Source organism: Styela clava, chromosome 2, assembly GCF_964204865.1.
Source record: "Styela clava chromosome 2, kaStyClav1.hap1.2, whole genome shotgun sequence".
Classification (NCBI taxonomy): domain Eukaryota; kingdom Metazoa; phylum Chordata; class Ascidiacea; order Stolidobranchia; family Styelidae; genus Styela; species Styela clava.
Window position 1 is genome coordinate 28995776 of NC_135251.1, and position 20893 is coordinate 29016668.

The window sequence follows — 20893 nt, forward strand, 5'->3', positions numbered from 1 at the left end:
ACCATCATCATTGACCCAACCTTGTATTGATTTATTTAGTTTATTAGTGCAGTGGTATGTTGTCAGCTTGGTATTGGTACTAAAGTCAATACTGTAATAGCGTCATATTCTGGATTTGTTTTTTCAATTGTCACGGCGCTTTAATTGCGCATTACATTATCCCCATGCTCATATTGTATCTGTCCGATTCGCCATGAAATCGTAGTAAAATTCTTGTGGTAAAATTTTGATCAAAAGATTGTGATATTACTATGAAGAAAATCTCTTGAAGAATTTCTTTATTTTGAACTCATTTTCTAGAAAGTTCAAATTGACTATGTTAATATATGATGGCGGCTGATTCTCCAAGAAGTGCTCTCAGCTTGCTTGCACAGTTGAAGAACATTATACAAGAGCAAGAACAAACTATTTTTACTCAATCAGAAAAAATAAAGGAATTGGAAGAAGAAAATGCTGTTCTTCGAAGCCAGCAACAAAACAATGCAAAGTAGGTTTTTTTTCTTCATATTGTTATTAATGCATTGTTTCAATAACTGTTGTCAGTTCTTGCTTTGCTCTGCTCTGAGTATATTTATATATGCAAAAAATCCTGGTCACGCCGACCTATTTTACCTCGAATTATTGTTTTCTTCATGTTCATTATCCAATTGATGTGTTTAAGCCCTATTTCGAAACTAAGTATGGCGCAATCAAACCAAGCAGTATTTGCTGGATCAATTGTTTATACCGACTATGGCATTTCTTGGGCTCATATGTTATTCACTCAGTTAGTTGTAACTGCATTACAAATCTTAATATCAGAGACTCTTGAGACTCGATTTCAATTTTTCTTAGTTCAGGTTATCTTATGTTGTAATATTTTATGAAGCTGTAATATTTTATGATTTTTATAATCGTTACTGCAGAATTCGTTTAAATGAAATATATAAATAACACCCACACACATGTTTTCTTTTTCTGAGTCACTTCCATAATATATGTTCTATTAAATATTTCTTCAATACCCTTCAAAATATGACCAGTAATTATATCCAATTCAAATAGTCAATATTTGAATCAATTTATTCCAAAAGTCACGTACTGTCATAAATAGTTTCACCTTTTTTGTGTGTGTGGTCAAACAATTGTGCATTGAAAGTTCTCTATTGATTTTGAACTTTATTGAATGAAGTAGAATCAATGAAGTATTTGACGTTTATGTCCTGAATATATATTAAAAGTTCAACTACTGATTTCCGTTTATGAGGAAAGTTCATTTTTTTTTATTCAATATAAAATAAGCAATGAAGTCAGCAGTCAAGTTGTATTTATTATTTTACTCTAGTCATTATGTATTTATTACATTTAGTGTATTGAATATTTTATTTTGATAATCTCGATGCAGTGAGTTGGCCGAGCTGGCCAAGTGTTCTTCGAAATCAGAAACGCAGAATGAAGTGATCAGCCTGCTAAAAAATATCTCAGTTTACCAATGATAATTCAAGCAGGAAGTAAATATGACATCACTTCCAAAAAGCGCAAGCAGGGCATATAAGTAAAGGCATGCCTGCCGATACAACCAGTTAATGGAGCTGGTTGCGAGTTATGAAAATGCTATATCTATAAAATGCATTGTTTCAATACTTTACTAGTATTCAAACATGCTCCCATAAAAGATTTTTAGAGTGTCGTGATCTCATCTTAAATTTATTTTATTTATGAATATTAAAATTCAAACTTTTCATACATTTAAATCATAATAAACAGCATTTCCCATTTCTGCTCAAGAGATATTCTGCCCTAATAATATTTCATCATGTCCCTTGCTTTAATATTACCCTTTTGTAATGACTATATATTTATTTCACCAATCAATTTTTCAAATATGAATGTATCTTGATAATCAAAGTCGTGTTTTTTTGGGCAGCAACAAAATATTGTAATCATATTCATATTATTTTGGCAGCCGTTTCTCAGACATGATCAATTTGATTCAAGTTCCTAATTTTTAATAAAAATAGAATTGGCTATAACAGAGAAACATTTAAATCATGTCATATATGGATATTGGAAAACAGTATGATTGGCCAGGTTTGATGCATAAGATACAGTTTATCAGATAAACTGGATGACTTGAGCGGATCATTTTTTTATGCAGTTTTAACCCAAAACTGGCAGAAGTGTCAACTATCAAATTATGATTGATAATGTTTTTGAACGATGAATATGATATTTAATGCATGGTACGAAATTGATTTCTAACATTTTAAAATTGATCAAAGTCATGTTTCATATCTAATTTTATGAAATAAATCGTCACTTAATTATAAGGTTATTTTTTTAATGACGTCCATTTCGTTTACAAATAATTCTTTAGGCAACAAAATTTATAAGTTCAGTTATCATTGGTTCGTGAGGCTTTGTGAAATTTGTTAATCTTTTATTCCAGTGACTTGGAAGGCAGTCAAGATTTAACATCAAGAAGCTCAACCACTGTAGAAAACCCTCCTACTTCCCCAGTCACTGAAGAAAGGAAGCTAGGTACTGATTTTTATGGCATATGCTTTTCTGCTTGGTTTGATATAATAGGACTGTATGTAATGTTCCTTCGCAACATATTCTTTTTATAAGTCAAATGGGTCAAGACTTATCAATCTAATTGCTTGAAAAATATTCATTCCTGACGAAGACAATCAGCATCATATCAAGTGCTTCGTATCAATCGTTTGGTAAATAACTTCGATAAAATAGAATACAAAATAAACTTAAATGATTTGACTTAATAATAATAAATTTTGACTGAAGGATGTACTTTCAAGCGCTTTAACCCAAAAGGGTGAGTCTTTAAAAAGCTTTGAGAAAATGAGCAAAAATATACTTTTGATTTTTGAAAATCGTAGCTTTTTATTGAAATACTTTGGTGAATACTGCCTCAAACTATGATTGAATACCAATTCATAAAGCAACTACCGGTATATCTTTGTGATATGTTCAGATTAGGGAAGTTTTTCACAATTTTAACATAGGATATTCTTCCTTTGTCCTGAAACCCCTACTTTGTCTCACAATCGCACATTATTAAATGAAAATGTTGTAGGAAAAACACGGTCTTCGAAAATTTAAGAAGGAAGAAGATGCTTGTTGATATTCATTAATAAGAATAAAAAGTCTTCTTCTTCATGACGTTTTTTTCTCTATTTTTTGTAGTTCAAGAGGAAAATCTTTCATCCATAGTAAAAAGATCGAGTAGTTTCCAGAGAAAACATCTAGAAGAACAGGATGTCAGAACAAGAACTGAATCTTATGAACTAAGCTCTGATTTATTTGATAAACAAATCGAAGCACTTCGAGTATGTCACTTATTCCCACCATCATTAAATTTTGAAAGTCAGAAAGGCTTTTCTTCAGAATGTTAATGTTACCCATGCTCTAGCTCAGTGGTTCCCAAACTTTTTCAAAAAAATTGTCTGACGGACCCCTTGCAATTTTGTTTCGCGGCCCTGTGCACTAATTGACTAAAATAAAACATTATCAAAGAAAGACAGAAAGATATCACATAAAACAAGATCACAACAAAAATAAATGCTCCACACGGTGTAGTGCAAAACATATCTTCACCTGCGTTTATCACGATAAAATTTTATACGATTATCTCAATTTTAATTTTAGAAGACATTTTGAAATTGATAATACAGAGTTGAGAACGTAAAAATATATGCCTACCGTTACCGTGTGTCAAAGACTAAATTTGACATCTAAAAACTAAAACGTAGTGCCTTTCTGACTGCGCTATATTTAACGCTATCCACCTTTCAAAACAAAAGCGTAAATCAGCGTTTAGAAACGGAGTGGCATACTTTATCAACTACCTACTGTAATTCTCTCCAATAACAACAAGCATGCAAAAAGGCAGCGCCATCTACACCTCCAAGTGCAGTTTTAAGTATTTAGCGGGATTTCCAAGCATATGTAGCAAGATGTCGTACGACCTGAACCCTAACCGGTACACAATACCATGTTCAGGTTGTGCGCCATCTTGGTGCACATAGATTACTTCTGGAGCTCCGGTTAAACCACGGCTACTGACTTTTTAGCTGCCCCAAACCGGTACCACGGCAGCAAATTAAAAAATCATGTCGGGTAAAATTTTGATGCCGTAACCAAGGCATGTCGGATCTATTGGCAGGGCTGCCCCTGTTGGTGACAAACAATGAGTAGGTTGGTACTTTTTATGGTATATTAAACAAAAATATGGCGCATGACTTTGTTAATATGCCGATAATACTGATTACTAAATTATAGCGCCATTAAACCATGGCATGAGACGCCGCGGTTTGTTCGTGGCAGGAGCTGCCATAACTTTGTGACGTCACAATCGGGAAAGCCTAATCGAAACAAAAAGTGAAGAATCAGTGTCCTCAGCAGAGATTGTAAAGCATCATAATGCGATAAATGTGTCTTTCCAAATTAGAGCAGTTAATTTTTGCATTATCAAACTTTGAGCCATCCAACAGATTTCTTTCGCGGACCCTTGAAAAGTACTTCACGGACCACAAAAGGTTCGCGGACCCTAGTTTGGGAACCACTGCTCTAGCTGGATTTAATGTCCTAAAATTCTTTGATATTTGTCAAAGCAATATTGAATAAAATGCTAATTCGAGATTTTTGAACTTAAAAATATTTTTCAAAAAGGCTACAATACAAGCTTTAACAATGGATTTTTCACCGACCCTTGACCTCGGTGAAATCTATCTACCTACCTTTGAATATTGTAACTAAACTAAAGCTGCTAGGAAGGCATAATGATAATTAAATTATTTGATTTACGACTAATTTGTGGAAACCCAAATAACACGCGAAACTACAAAAACAGGCCAATGTTTACAACCATGCTTGAATATTTGTCTGAGCGAAAAAGGTGACTGAGCGACTGCATAAATTTCCATTGTTTCATCGTAGATTTATCTTATATTCCAGAATTTTTGAGAGAATAATATAATTTTAAGTCAATATATAATTCTAGCAAATCATAAAAAATCTTGTAACATGCATGTATATACATATCCCTTGAGTCCAGATTTTTATTGATTCAATCTGAATCATGAAGATTTATTAGAAATACGAATATCATAATAAATTACAACGGTATATTTTGCATTTTTCGGGTATGACTGCCTTTCAATGGCTGGCTGAATGAGCCACTAACATTCAAATATCAAAAAGAGATGATCTACAGATATCGGGGAAATTATACCGACCTATGTAGATGAATTCAATATGATCAGTAATACAGCTCATTTTGGGGATTTTGCAGAGCTGATATTTTACTAAAAACTTTTGGCAAAAAATTAATAATATATCAATAATAATCACAGTGAACAGTTTATGAATTCTGCTAAAGCTAAATTTAAATTATTTTTTTAAGAAATTCTACGGAGGGGCTGATAATTGTGAGCGTGCCGCCCGTATTATTCAAGAAGCCTACAGAGCATACAGAATGAAATTGAATTTTCGAAAAATTAGAAAATCGAAAACTCGTCGCCTTACACTAGAAAATAAACTCATTCTAACAGAACCTAAGGAGGATGACAATAACTCCAAGGTAGAGGTTGTTGAACTCGTTCTGGAGCATCCTTTCAACGAGAATGAAAATGATAAAAATGTGGAGGACAATCCCAACTCTGAAACTAATTTAAATAATGATGAAGAAGAAGAAATTTTTGATAAACTTTTTTCTAATAATAACACTAGCAAAGAAAGAGAGAGTGACGAACCCGTCACTCCAAAAGCCACAGACAATGAAATTGAAGACGTTTTGTCTCAAATTTCGATGCCAGGTATAATAGCCGATGTTGAATCTGTAAAACGACGCAGAAAACGTAAAGGGCATGGATATGAAACTATTGTATTGCCCAATCGTAAGAGTGAATCGGGAAAGAAAGAAGAAGATAAAAATGGAGGTGATGACGGAACTTTGAAAAGGGGAGATGATACTTCTTTATTACGTCATTCTATTGCGACATCTTCAATACGTTCAAGAAACAGTGATACGGATAATACATCGGAATATAATGCTTGGCAACGTGTCGGGTCGGAGCTAAGCCTAGTGAGCTATGATAATGAGGCAGATGAAGAAAGTCTCAGAAGGTAAGTTGTACGATTCAACTTTATCCCAGGTGAAAGGAAAGTCGATGAGATGGCATAATTGGCATTGCATGACCATGGTTACTCGTCCAGTTACTAGTCCATATTGGGTACGGATTTAGATAGCCGCTTATTTGTATCAAATGCATAGACTTGATGGTGGAGGAAGCGGTGACGGTGACCAGCGATTACATGAACAATCCTTTCAAGCAAATCTCTCACACATAATCACACACCCCCTCCCCTCACGGTATTTGTAATCACAGGTGCAATAACAAGCATATTCCTAACTGTCTATATTTGAAGCTTGTAATACTTTGATTAATATTTTTTAAATTGGACCCATAATCAAAATAATTGATTTGTCTTCTTCAAAATATTATTTGAAACAATTAAAATGACACAATGGAATGATGGAATGAACATTTCAATGTAATTTAGTGTAGAACTTTTTGGGAGTGAGACTATTCTTGCTTATTCTATACTATGCTTTTCAAATTTAGTACAAGGTAATAAGCCCAAAAAGTAGTCAGATACTTTAGTCAGTTAGTTTAGTCAGATAGGCTATTGGATTCTAATCTTTCTTCCTGTTTATTATTCTTGGTCTGTCATGAATTAGAATGTGATATTGCAATGTTTCCAGTGTCCCTAATTTCTTCAGTAGCTGTACTAATAGATTCATTGTACATATATTTATTTATAATACTCATACATCACTGTTTTTTTTTTGCATCAAAATTTTAGTTCTGATACAGCGAGTATAGCAAGTGGTCAGAGTGAGTTCTCGAACAACGTAATAGCTGAAACATATCAGAGGAGAAGTACGTTAAGTACGAGAGGTAGCTGGCATATCGATTCAAATAATGACATCATGAGAAAGAGATTGTATCGAATAGGACTGAATCTTTTTAACAAGTATGTATTGAATGGCATTTAGAAAATCATTTTGAAGTACTTTATTTGGAATATAAATACATGTAAATTTTAAATATACAGTATATGTTCTATCTCAATGTATAGGATAGTCGTGAATCTTACCATGTTAAAAAGCAGTCATGGTCATACCCAGGACATTATAATGGAATTTAATTTTCTCCAAAATTTCAAGAATATTCATACAAGACAACCGTTTAATAAATAAAACAGACAATATTGACAGATTAAAAGTGTTCGTTCGGGCAGTAATGATTTCAAGTATTGTTCAGTTTATAGGTCTGCATTACATTTTTTTTAAACACTTCGCACTTTTTTAAAACTTGTAGGCGTTGAATCTAAATTTATTCTTTATTACAAATTTTGGCCAAATAAGCGAAATTATTGTTTTCAATCTCATTATGATGATAATTTTGTTTATTTAAATTGAATTCTCTAAAAACAATATTTGGAAAGTAGTTTGAGTTTGGTTTTGAAATCAAATTCTTTGCATTTTTTCATAGTTTGGTATCTTTTTATGCAAACAGGATCAATTTTTATTAGAAATTATATTCCTAGGCAGATCTAAATGTATTGAAAATATTAATTAAAGGGAAATTAAATAAAATGTTAAGGTAAATTCTCCTTATTTTGCAGAAAACCAGAGAAAGGAATTGAATTTCTTGTTGAACATAAATTTATTGCGCGAACTGCTCCAGCAGTTGCAACTTTTCTACTCAATCGTAAAGGATTAAGTCGGCAAATGGTCGGTGAATACCTTGGAAACACTCAGAAGAGATTTAATCAAGATGTTCTTGAGTAAGTATCTCGTGCCTGCTTGATTGAGTTATAAAATTGAATGAAATATTTTTGAAACATCCTGGAAACAGTTCTGGATTTAATTCCTAGCTTATAGATTGTTCATTGATTGTTTCTGGCAATTCTTTTTCTATTTGGAGCATTTATATAGTTGTGTACTAGACATAAAAAATTAAAGCTTAGTTTAAATATTATAAAACAACCAAATAAATATCCCATAACCTTGTATAGTAAATATAACAATGTTTGCTGAGTCTATTGGTGACGGTATGTACACTATGGCATATAGGCAAAGTGTGGTCGACTATTTCTGACATGTTCTGTTGTCTTACCGAAGAATGTTCTTTAGTAAACAAAAGCCAACATTTGATGATTTGGGCGTAACAAGAATATGGTTGCATTGATATTTTCATATTAATCAAAGCAAACAGATCTTGCTATAGCCTTAATAAAATAATTTCCACTTGCCAATAAATGTAAAATATTATGACATATGATGACAGGTATTATTACTGTCAAACAATAAAAATGTTCTAATTTTTTTTGTTTCTCAGTAATTTTTGGCCAAATTTTTCCACGCATGTATAATATCAAAGATGTCATTTTGGCTTTCTAAAATTTTTATATCACAACGTTGAATATTCTGAAATACTCTATCTGATACTGCCAGATTTTATTTGAATTGTCAGTGACACAATTCATAAGTTTGCTGCATGCCGAGTATTAATTATAGAGGAAACAGCTTATTAAATTGATTGATATTTCTTTCATTTTTGCCTATTTTTAGTTATTAAGTTGTATGTCCAATTAAAATGTGGTAGTGTGTATATGTGTGCTTGCTATGCATGAAGGATTTTATACTCTTCCGTACAAACATTAATACAAATTCCATAAATTTTTTCAGCTCTGTTTGTGAGTTAATGGACTTCAGTGGTCAAGAAATAGATGAAGCTTTACGCGATTTTCAACGTCAAATTAAAGTTCAAGGGGAAGCCCAAAAAGTTGACAAACTCGTCGAGGTAATCATTCTTCCACTTCATCAGTATTGACATTTTTTTCAATAAAGTTTTAAAATTCAGATCTTGAAATCCCATTAAAATATTTTTTGCAAGGCATGATCTAGTGATTTGTTGTATGATAATGAAACATAGTTTTGAGTGCGCATGATGCAATATTTATTTATGGGTATTTTTTGCATTCTCAGGCATTGTTTGTCTTGCACATTGCTAAAACATCTTATGTGAAATTTTCATTTTTTCATGTTTATTGTTTAACCGAACCAAACAATTGCAGGATTATAAAAATGCGTTGACCATTTTCAGACATTTTCACAACGGTATTGTGTTTGTAATCCAAAACTTGCGGAGTCATTAAAAAACGCCGATGCAATTTTCATTCTCGCTTTTGCAATTATCATGCTCAACACTGATCTTCATTCACCCAACATGAAAAGAGAGAAAAGAATGACTGAGGATGATTTCATCAAAAATCTACGAGGTATTCTAATGAGAAGTCAAATTTTAATTGTCTCATTTCATCACTGCTCTTTGCAAATACAGTCTAATCTAATAATTCTTTCAAAATTTACATATTTTTTTCATTTTTTTTTTTAGTTTTTGAAATGTTCAATATGATTATAAGTTTGAGTCATATATGGCAAGTGAATTTTACTAATCATGTAATTATTGCTGAATCTAGTAACTAAGCCTACTATGATGAGTCACTGCATGGTTCAACGTATTTACCATGACTTTCATGATATCTATGCCAAATATACAATAGTTGGGAATTGGAATAAGAATTGTGTTTTTGTTACTAGTTTTTACAGTGCCATAAGTTCGATAAAGTTCATTTTTTGTTCGGTAATCAGATATATAATCGAATGCTTATTAAATATACAAATTGTCATTTGGAAATATTATCAATTATGCCACTCTTTCTAAAATATACCGAACTTAAACTCAGGAGTGGACGGTGGTGACGATCTGAACGAAACAATGTTAAGAAATACTTATCACAGGATACGTGATGAGGAATTAAAAACTGATGATGATCATGTGACACAGGTTTTAAACGTGGGTGATTTATATTTTTTACAGTAGGCCTATGAAGAATTATGTACTATTGAATATGCGGTATGGAATACCTAACACTAACACATGATATTAAATATTTTGTGAGACTCCCACATAATTTGATTTTACTTAGATTTGTGTTTATAACGTTCTCATAGAATTTATTATGAACTTTTCCTCTAAAACGGGTGTAGCAACCAGTTCAAGCAAATTAAAAAATATATATAATCAAGTTCGAGAGAGTGAACCGGTTCGATTCGGAAATGTCAAAGTAGTCTCGGAGACCACTTAGCGCCCTCGATTACATGTCCAAACTAACGAGATCAGAGAACAGTTTTAGAGCTGCCGGACTAAAGAAAACAAGTCGTGATTTGCAAACACTGCATATATCTTATTTTCAATGAATCCATAAATTCAATACAAATGTTAATTAAAGTATCAAAACTATATGCACGTTCTTGATTGAAGTTCTGTGAAGTTATTTGCAGAATATGATGAGGTGTTGCTTTCCCGTTGAAATTTGCTCATAATCTAAGAACAAAACGTCAAATTAATTAAAGGCATAAAAGGTAGACGAGTTGGATCATTTTGGCCGTCCATTCAGCGTTCAACGGCACCTTATGTCACACGATCCATTCACAAAAAATTACGGTAGGTTACAGTTACCAGTAGTCTACTCGGAACCAAATTCAAACATTGACAGTTTATCAATCAAACACTTTGTGTGAAGTGGGCTCATCATATGTCAATAGATGCACTTTCATTATTTAATATCGCCCTACTACTGCGACGTTACCGACACTGAAGCATTGAATTTGTACCGGTATGTAAAGTTACAGTTAGGTTACTGGTGCCAGCTAGGATGAGGTATGGCTGTATGGTGAAATTCCATAAAATTCCTCAATGCAAACTGAAGTTTATCAACATAGGTCGTATTGCGCTCAGTTCCTACCAATGATCTTTAGACATTAAGATTTTATTTTCTATTTCAAAACAACAACCCAGCTTGCCGCACCGGGATCCCACCAGTACAGGTACCGGTATTTCAAATTTGGGTTCAACAGCGACCTAATAGATGCGAAAGATGTTTAAATTAAACTTGCACTATCTGGCTAAATTTTTATTTGTTGAAAAAAGCAACTCACTTACCAGAGATGAAAAGGCAAACAACTTCCATACCCCTCCGATCAACGTAAGTAATAGCTCGAGTAGCAGGATGAGGCAACTGAGCAAGACCAGTGCAGCTCACTTCCAGACCTCCTCGATAGGTGGTCTGATGTTGTTGACCGATAGCACGGATTTGAATCGCAGGCGAACCACTGAAGCGTGAAATAGTTCCCATACGTGGTCTGCTGGACCGGTCCCAGTGGCAATGTAATCAGGCCTATATACTATTGAAATTTGACACTGTGTAGTATGTGAACCAAGATGGCGAACACCGGAACGTAATATGTGTACCAGGTTAGGGTTAGACCATAATTTTATTCCAATTTTCCTTATTTAAGTTCTATTATTGGTTCGGGGACTAGCCAAGTGATTCCCATAGTATTTGTACCTGAAATTATGGCTTAACCCTAACCTGGTACACATACTACGTTCCGGTGTTCGCCATCTTGGTTCACATACTACGGGAGTACCTAAAATTTCCCATTCTTTCTGGTGAAATTGGAATGAAATTTGATTTTTTTCCTTAGTATGGGCGGTTGCAAAGCATCTAAATTTTAATATTCAACCATATTGAACACTTTTTATTTAGGTTGAAAAAAATATTATTGGGAAAAAGCCAGTTCTTGCTGTTCCACATCGCCGTCTCGTGTGTTATTGTAGATTATATCAAGTAGCTGATCCTGCCAAACCTCAGAAAGTTGGACTTCATCAACGTGCCGTCTTCTTGTTTAATGACCTACTCCTGGTAATGCTTTGACTTTTTCGTATTTTATATTTGTTTAATTTTTTATATCCCATTGTTTATTTATTTGGGGGAGGATTGTTTTGATATAGTTGACCAGTTTTATTTGGTGGGTCTACGAGCACCGGCATTTTCTGAGTTCGATTTTAGCCTAGGAAAGGTTTGAATTTTAACATCTGGATCAAAACACCTAAATCTGAAGGGTTATATGAAGTAGAGAACTACCAATGCATTTATTTCCACTGATACCGATCCGATACTAATGAAAAAATATAAGCTGTATTTTAAAAAGCCGATTTTCCTATAATTTGTGAATTTCATCAACGTATGTACAATGTTCTTGAGTTTGAAGTTGGAAAACAGATATCTCAGAATATGATAAATCGATTTTTGTGATTTAGATGTGAAAAAGCGAGTCAATGGACTCAGTACTGATGGTTTATTGTACAAATGCAAAGAATGTCAAATTAATTGAGATAATTTGTATGGTAATAGCCTAAACAAGTGAGAATCATAGGCATTCGCTCTTGATAAATCGATGCACAAATTTTAAAACTTTAGTACATTGTCATGTTTTGTATTTTGCCAAACGCGGCACGTTAATTTTTAAATGCATTATGGCACCATAATCTATATCCCATTAAATGTGTGTTAAATATAAATTTTAATCTAAGTATATTTGGTGCTGATTGGAATTTATAAACATTAAGAAGTTCTGAATTGTAATAAAGCACCATAATTCCAGATACCGCAACGTCATAATACCCATTTGTGGTCCAGAGGGTGGGCTGCTTATATACTCCTTCCACGGCAAATAATTTCAGTTATTAACATTCGCCTACTAACTTATCTTTTGAAACACTCTGGATCGGATCAAAAAGCTGAATATATCAATTATCAGTATATTTTTACACCAATACAAATACGGTATGGAAAAAATGGCCTATAGGCCTACCAATATATCGGTACATTTCTCTTCTGAACATCATACACTGACTATCAAATTTTTGTTAGTGTGACTTTTTTGTTATTTTGTAGATAACTAAAGTTCTGCAAAGAAAGAAAAACAGTTCAACATATGGATTCAAATTATCTCTGCCATTACAAGGAATGAATGTTCTTCTCTTCGAAACAACATGTACGTTGTTTGTTCTATCAGATAACAAATCTCAAATATTTCAATTCAAAACATTTTTTGAACGAGTTCCATATAGTTTTGCTCGGAAGTAGGCTTTACATCAGTAACCCCTCACATATGGTGGTCTAATATTTCATGGTACCAGCCATACATAAAAACATCTATATAGCTCTAGCTTAGCTTGAAGGTAAAAACAATGAAGTCAAACATGGAATTAGTCAAATCAGATTCTCTGTTTCTGTAAATAAATAATTAACCACTGCGCGATTCATTTATGATAAACTTGTTGTCATGGGTACAAGCTTATGTGGAATTTGAATCAAGCCAGGTTAGATTTTGTCAAGTTAGGAGTCTTTTTCTACATCTTTAATATTAAGAGGAGTATTTTGTGTTGCTTTTTGTAGATTATCTGTTTGGTATCAGACTAATCAACACAATGGACAACAAAGTGTTAGTGACATTCAATGCTCCTAATGAAGATGACAGGAATAAGTTTGTAACGGATCTGAAAGAAAGTATAAACGAAGTTCAACAAATGGAAACATATAGGATCGGAGGTATAGCAACTAAAATTTCTTCCTCCGTTATTTATTTTTTTTTAAATTTGTTAGTAGTTAACAATACTTGGAACAATCTAAAACTGGGGGTGTTCCCATGTAAACTAAACATGAAATCTGTCATATTGTCTTTTTACAGTGTTTCACTCATGGATTTCATTTTTATATCTATGATGATAGAGTTAGTAGAAAAATGCTGATTTAATATTGAAATTATATTTATATGTTTTATATATCAACCCAGACAAGTATATGTAGTTATTTGGAAATATAAACATATATCTTGTATCACATAATTGGGCGCTCCAGAAGTCTGTGTATCAATATGGAAGTAACTAATCCTGTTCGCCTACTTTACATCAAGTTGTGTAAATGACGGAATTGGCAGGGGGTATATTCACTTGGCTATCACAAACAGTCCCCGAACTCGTAATATTTCTAAAATAAGGAAAGTCTGAATAAAATTATGGCCTAATCCTAACCCGGTACACATACTACGGGAGTACCCATAATTGTATTTCGATTTATGCACTAATAGACCATTTTATACAAATTTGAATAGGCTGTATGACTATCCAAGCCTATGTAATTGAAATCATAAAGTCATTCGAACAGAATCTTTCTCCAGTTTTTCATACTGGGAAACTCAAAATTATGGCAATAACGGCTTGGGTATAAGTAGCATTTTAGTCTTATCCATTTTGTATTGTTTTTACCCTCAGCTTAACTCAGACTAAATAGACCTGATTGTATTATGGCATGATTTTACTTGACCTCTCATCAAATTTTTATCACAGCGGAACTTGAAAGGGCACAGTTACCTGTGGACAATAGGAATAATTCACTGTCGAGAGATAACAAACTTCTGTCCGCATCAATGCATAATCTCAATGAGACATCAGGTACAAACTATAATGAATATAATATAAAATTGACTTTGGAATATTATGCACTATTACAGAAAACACCACAATTTTTTTTTCATCATTTTTCTGCATGCAGTTAGATATTGCTATAATAACCAAGCAGGTAGTTGAATGAAGTTATTGGGAAAATCTAACTTTGTAAATACTACATCGTTCGAAATTTTTATTCAAAATTTAGACATAGTAAAAACGCTTTATGGCCTGGTTGCTTTGATGGTATCATGAGTTTCAATCTCAACTGTGCACGCATTTCATGCTGAATCCGCAAGATTTCTGTCCTCCAAACCTGTTCACATTATTCAACTATTTTTTGACACTCAAGACCCCATGAATAACCATGGTAGCATTTTTAGCTTTTTTTCAAATCTTACTTTATATTCTTACTTCAGCTCCACATGCAGCAGTTTCTCAGTTTCTTGGAAACGATCGTCCTACTTCAATGTACACGACCACACAAAATGTGAATAAAAACAATAACAATTTCTCCAACAATACAACTAACACGTTGATTCAGAACAGCAATCACTCATCGTCACCAGACTTAAGAAGTGCTGGAAGTCACCACAAAAAGGAATCCGTACTAAACTCTGTTTTTAAATTTGGTAAAAAAAGTATCATGTCACCACAATCACCTGAATATGCAAAAGACAGTATACAAAGTAATGATAAACCTAGGATTACTTTAACTTTATCTGAAGTTTGAATGACGTACTATTGTATTAATTATTTTTTATTTTATTTGGTTGCAATGAATGTTTAAGTGAATATATAAGAAGATGTTTTTTTTTCAGTCATATGCTGATTTCTTTAATGATTTAATACAGTCATTCCATTGTCGTGAATGCATTGTTTTTTTGTGTGTACATGATCCCATATTGATTTTAATTTGACTGAAAATGGGGTAGACTTTTATTTGGTCCATAGATAGATCAATTATTGTATTTTTAAAATTTGTTCCATTCATTAAGTTTTTGGTAGAAATTAAGAAACATTATTTGATTTTCAGAACAGGTTTTCAATAGATTTTCTTTGATTAGTTTGCAATCAATAGATGATAGTTCAAATCTTAATATTGGAGAATCCCAATCTAGATATATTATACTCAACGTTTACTCTTATGGTGGTGAAATATCTGAGAAAGAATTTGGACACAACACAATGAAATGAGTGTTTGCTAGCAAATACTAAATATAAAATAAAATTAATTGATATGGTTAGGTAGTGAATATTCTAGGGTGAACAAAATTTTATTGTCACAAAAACAATTTTGAGGACTATTTGGGCACCGTGAAACAAAGCATAATCTCGGTCAGAAAAAATTGAATTGCTACGGCTCAAATTATTGTGTAAATGTAATTAATACCTAAACCTTTTAGGATAATAAATTTTGATAATGTGTATTTCAACAAACTTTCTGTGTTGTGTTGGTCCATTCAATATTGGATTTAAGATAAACAAACACTGGTTTCAACAATTATTTTTCAACTTGAATGTCATGAATCATGGTGGGGAATTAATACTATCTATGGAATGTAAATCAGCTGAAATCAGCTATTTTTTATAGTTGAAGTAAGCAATAGATATTAGAATAAAATAGTTGAATGATTTAAGAAATATATTTGGTCCCTGCTCAAACTCACTTTTGCATCACTGTCCATGATTAAAAGTCTATTCTGATGGTTATGATATCTGCGAATAAAAATTTCATTTGAAACAATGATTTTATCAAAATATTGGACATGAAACTTTCTGTTTTTCTCCTATAATTTTTTAACATGATTTACTGCCTGTGGCCAGTCTTTAAAGTTCCATTAAGATTTATTAAATGCAAACATGTATGATTTAATCTGTAGAAATAAACGGTGAAGTATTGTACAAACATTCTAGTTCACCAAGTACCAATGTCATCCAGTCCTTTTAAACTGTGTCGTCGCATATTCAAGTTGATTTTTTGTGTTTTTTTCATTTAGTTAAATTCTTTTGATTGCAGCAATATTTTGCATGTATCCCAAAAATATTTCTGTATTACTATAAAGAGGAAAGGGGTGATGTACAATCCAAAAAAAAAATTGAATTATTTTTTGAGAATGGATAGATTACATCTCATCCAAGAAAAAGGTAAAAGTTGGAGATTTACTGCTAGATTTTTCTCTCCCTAATTTTTTTGACTAAATTCCTAAACGTCTCACAGTCTGGCATAAAAATAAGTCAATGTTGAAGGGAGAGATTGATTATCTTAATTACTAGGCAAAATGTATAGTAGTATATGTAATACTTCGCTTTGTAGTGAATAATAAAAATTTTCAGATTTCAAAATGGCTTTTTCGTTTACAAAAAATCAGCTAGTGAACATGTCTAATTCAAAATTTAATTTATCGATTAACAAACATTTATAAAAATAATCTACGAAAACCTTCGACCTCCATCTTGCAATTACGTTCTTGAGATTCTTTGAATTATATTTTTGCTGCTGATCAAAAATTACCTTATTTGATCCATCATATTTTTTCAGTCCTATGAGTAGTCTAGCATACTCGGAAATATTTCGAAATGATCAGTTGTAAAACCATAGTTCTATATTTACCAGATTTTTTTTTTTCTATTGATGAACATTTTTCAATATATTATGCTATTCATAAAAAAATTGTAATAGGCATACTTTTAGAAATCCTGGCCAGACATAAAGAGATCTCTAGGAAATTTAGTTTATTTAAATTTCAATTCTGTGATATATGAAAAAGGTGTTTGAGAAATTAGATAAACACTTTTTATTTTGTTTTCTTTTTGTGCAGAGATGGTGATTTATATCAAAATTTGACATATGTTTTGATTTTTCTAAATGTGTTTATTTTTATTTTGAAATTAATCTCTGACCGAAACATCAGAACACATCATACTGGTAGATTTTCAATCTATCATTCTGTAATCAAGATGGTTAGATCAAGTGGTATGTTTTGCTTTGTATTTCATCTTCTAGAGCCAACAAAAATTGATGTGGAGTTATTGAATATCTTAATTCTGTTCCTGACCCAATTGCTCCCACATATTTAAATAGCCAGAACTTGCCGCCACTAAGCAATCGAAGATGTTATATCGTGTGTATTTATTTTATATGGCTCTTGTTGAAATTCCATTACTATTGCTTTAGTTTCGTGTAAAAATGCTGCTGCATGTAGCTATATTTTTCTACCAATTCTCTCTGAGTGGGAAGAGACAGATTTGCCATCTCGGGTAAACAGTTAATCAGTTTTTCAGATAACTCTGTAAGAATATGGATGATATGTAAAAAGGCAATTGTTCAGTGCTTTTGAGTCGTAAGTGTTTATTTCCAACCAGTCTGTGCAGTCATCATATTACACTTTAGTCGGGATCTTATTGTCACAAAGTTTGTCATTTAGAACAAAAGTTCGTTCGTTTTTCGTTCAGAAATTGTCACTTTACTAGTTATTTTGATTTTTCTTCTCGCGCCATTTTTTGTTAAATTTGAATTTAAGAATTGTTGTTGCTTCTTGCGATTGTGACAAACCTATGAATAGCAGCAATCACTGAAAAAAAGTATGATTCAATTTTCATCTTATTGCTATCGTTGATTTAATTGACCGTTATCAGTAGGAGTGATATTTTTAAACGAAATCGTTTTTATTGCAGGATTGTGTACATGTTGAGGTATATGATTAGATAACTTTTTTCGTCTGGATTGTTTGTTTTGCATCACGGTCACAAATATTTTCTTTGTTTAAAATGGTGAAGTGCAATTATGTAGTTTCTATTATAAATGGAATATACTGAGAAATATATCGTATACACGGGTATGTTGTGAGAAGTTTTCTACATGGTGTACTATAGCTTTAGGTGACTCGTTGGGTCTACTAGTAATGAAATTAAAAGGTAGGATATGATAGGATCTATGGGAGGGGAAGCCGATAAGACGGCTTAATCATATGACGAACCACGGACACTCGTCTGGTTACCAGTCCATGTCGGGTATGGGATTAGTTAGCCAGTTATTTGTTTCAGATGCATGGACTTGATGGTGGAGAAAGTCATAACCAACCAGCGTTCACGTAGACCTCCCAACGGCTGCGAGGAGTCCAGCAAGCCTCTCGCACATAATTATTCCTTACGAGATTCGAACCTGCGGACCCGCGCAGTGTATTCAGAGATGCGATGGTCAGCGTATTTCTAACGCTTAGCACGATGTGCGACACCGCCGAGCGAACATAACAAAATATTCAAAAACGGTGATTTATTTCATCAAGGACTGATTGCGAGATCTTCGCCGGGCACTGATTTTGTATTTTTAATAACATCGTTTTCGTATCATATCTCAAATTTTTGCGTTGCCATTTTGGCACAATTAGCCTTTTCGCCGAATCTGACCAACGCCTTGAACTGGGAGGGTAAAAAGCTCCCTATATATAGATCGTTCATATTGGTAGGGAAAAGATCCATTCGTTGGTTTCGGTGACATTTTGAACATGTAGTCAACGCGCATCGTCGGCATGCTGTTCACCACAGCCTCTTTCATCGTTTCGTACCGAAAAGCTTTTTCGGCAAAACTAGTAATCTTTGAATATGTGTAACTTTCACAAATGTAGTCGTTGCTCAAGCATATATATTTATTAATATATTCCGAAAACAGTTTAATTTAGGTATTTTCATCGGAATAGTCTTGATAAGAGAACTGAAAACTCGGTGTTAAATTTCCGAGAAACTACTAGCATGTCGTGACAATTTAAGCTTGCTGACTGTTCTCACACTATAGTCAAACTTGTTTTTTTTTAAGCCAGTAAAAATTACGAAAAAAAGGTAAACACACAATTTTACCAAGGTTCCAATATCTAATTCCGATTAAAAGGATAGGAAAAATATTTTTTGCCTTTTATTGCCGAAAGCAAGCATCACTCACTCGAGAATATATTGAAGAGCCACGCAACCCACCAGATAAATGCCTGGCCAAGATGAGTATAAATCAATATTATGTACCAAGTATATATAAAAGCATTATCAGATTTAGTTTGTGTAAAGCGCTATGGGGAAGTATTTTGCCCGTCATGGGTGTAATCACTCAGTCTGACAGTTCAACCACTGTCTGACCGAGTATGGAGTTTGGTATCCGCCTTCCCCATTTCTGAAGGACACACGCAAGCAGTAATTTTAACCATTTTCAGTTCTCTTTATTTATGACATAGGCTTCCATCAGAAGTATCATCTAAAATATTTTCCTGATGCGTATTTGCATATTACACTTCAACCTAGTTTTTCTTTCGAAAGGCTTTCCCTGATTCCATATTGTTTGAAACAAAAAAAACGCGATAAAAGTTTCATAAATATCTGGTATGAAAACGATTTCAATCGCTTTATTTATGCACAGGAAATGGAAAGAAAGTTATTTTGCTGTATAGCTATCGTTATACTATATCTAACAGACATCTGTTGGTTTCAAGTGGATAAGAAGTTAGCGCATCACTTTACTCTCATCTGTTTTCTCGTCTATTCGTGTACAGTGTTGAAAATTACTAAACAGCAATTGCAAAATTATTCCAAAAATATTTGTCGCTCCCGAAGTATGTGCACCAAGATGGCGCACAACCTGAACCCTAACCCGGTACACATACTATGTTCATGTTGTGCGCCATCTTGATGCACATACTTCTGGAGGTCCAAATATTTAACATTTATCAAAAAACATCGCTACACTGGAATGGATACACTGTTCCTGTGGTTTCCGAGCTTTGTTGAATTCCTCCCTTTGCCTATTTTGAAACTTTTTATCTTCCATCCCAATGAATAAAACTACTTTATTTGTTCAATCGCCAATGGATTCTTTTAATAGTGTTATGCGCAAGTCGCCCTCCGGTTTTTGTACAATTTAAGTACTTCAATATTATCATTTCATGAATAAGCATTATATTATATATAAATATAAAATCTTATTACTATCACAGAGAATACAAAGTAAAATTCCTTTCCAAAACGGACGCTATCACCATTGCACGCATTTTAGTTCTCCTAATTTTTAAAACAAAGTTTACACAATTTGTGGCACATTTATCGCCATTTCATTTAGTTTGGGGACATTAAAACACATTAATCAGAGAACAAGTTCCTACATGAAACATTGTACTTGATTTGCAGTAGGCCTACAGTACACGCCACGTGTAGCTGCCTAAAATTGTGGTCAAATGGTCACAGGTTTGCAATTCCTGTCATATTCTATAACACTGCAGGAATTGAATCTTGAAGAAATCAAATGAAAATAACTTGTAACGCGTAGGTGTCCGCAGTAAGCTTACATATAAAGCAGCCCTAAATGATATCATAATGCATTAGGCTACTGATTGAAACAACAACTGCATTCTGAGGGGACAAACATACAAATATTTGCTGAATTGCCATTATTCGTAATTATGAAACCATTGGTTTGCGTTGTA

At 33.0% G+C, this 20893-nt stretch overlaps 1 protein-coding gene across 1 annotated transcript; it reads left to right on the forward strand.

Annotated features, from left to right (window-relative positions):
- Positions 1-273: 273 nt before the first annotated feature.
- Positions 274-18271, forward strand: LOC120336967 (uncharacterized). Its single transcript, XM_039404780.2, has 14 exons — positions 274-487; positions 2429-2520; positions 3187-3329; positions 5405-6126; positions 6868-7038; positions 7693-7854; positions 8759-8873; positions 9177-9351; positions 9820-9929; positions 11686-11841; positions 12877-12976; positions 13381-13533; positions 14331-14435; positions 14849-18271. The coding sequence occupies exons 1-14, from the start codon at positions 327-329 to the stop codon at positions 15160-15162; spliced, it is 2679 nt and encodes an 892-aa protein (XP_039260714.1). The 5' UTR covers positions 274-326; the 3' UTR covers positions 15163-18271.
- Positions 18272-20893: the final 2622 nt, after the last annotated feature.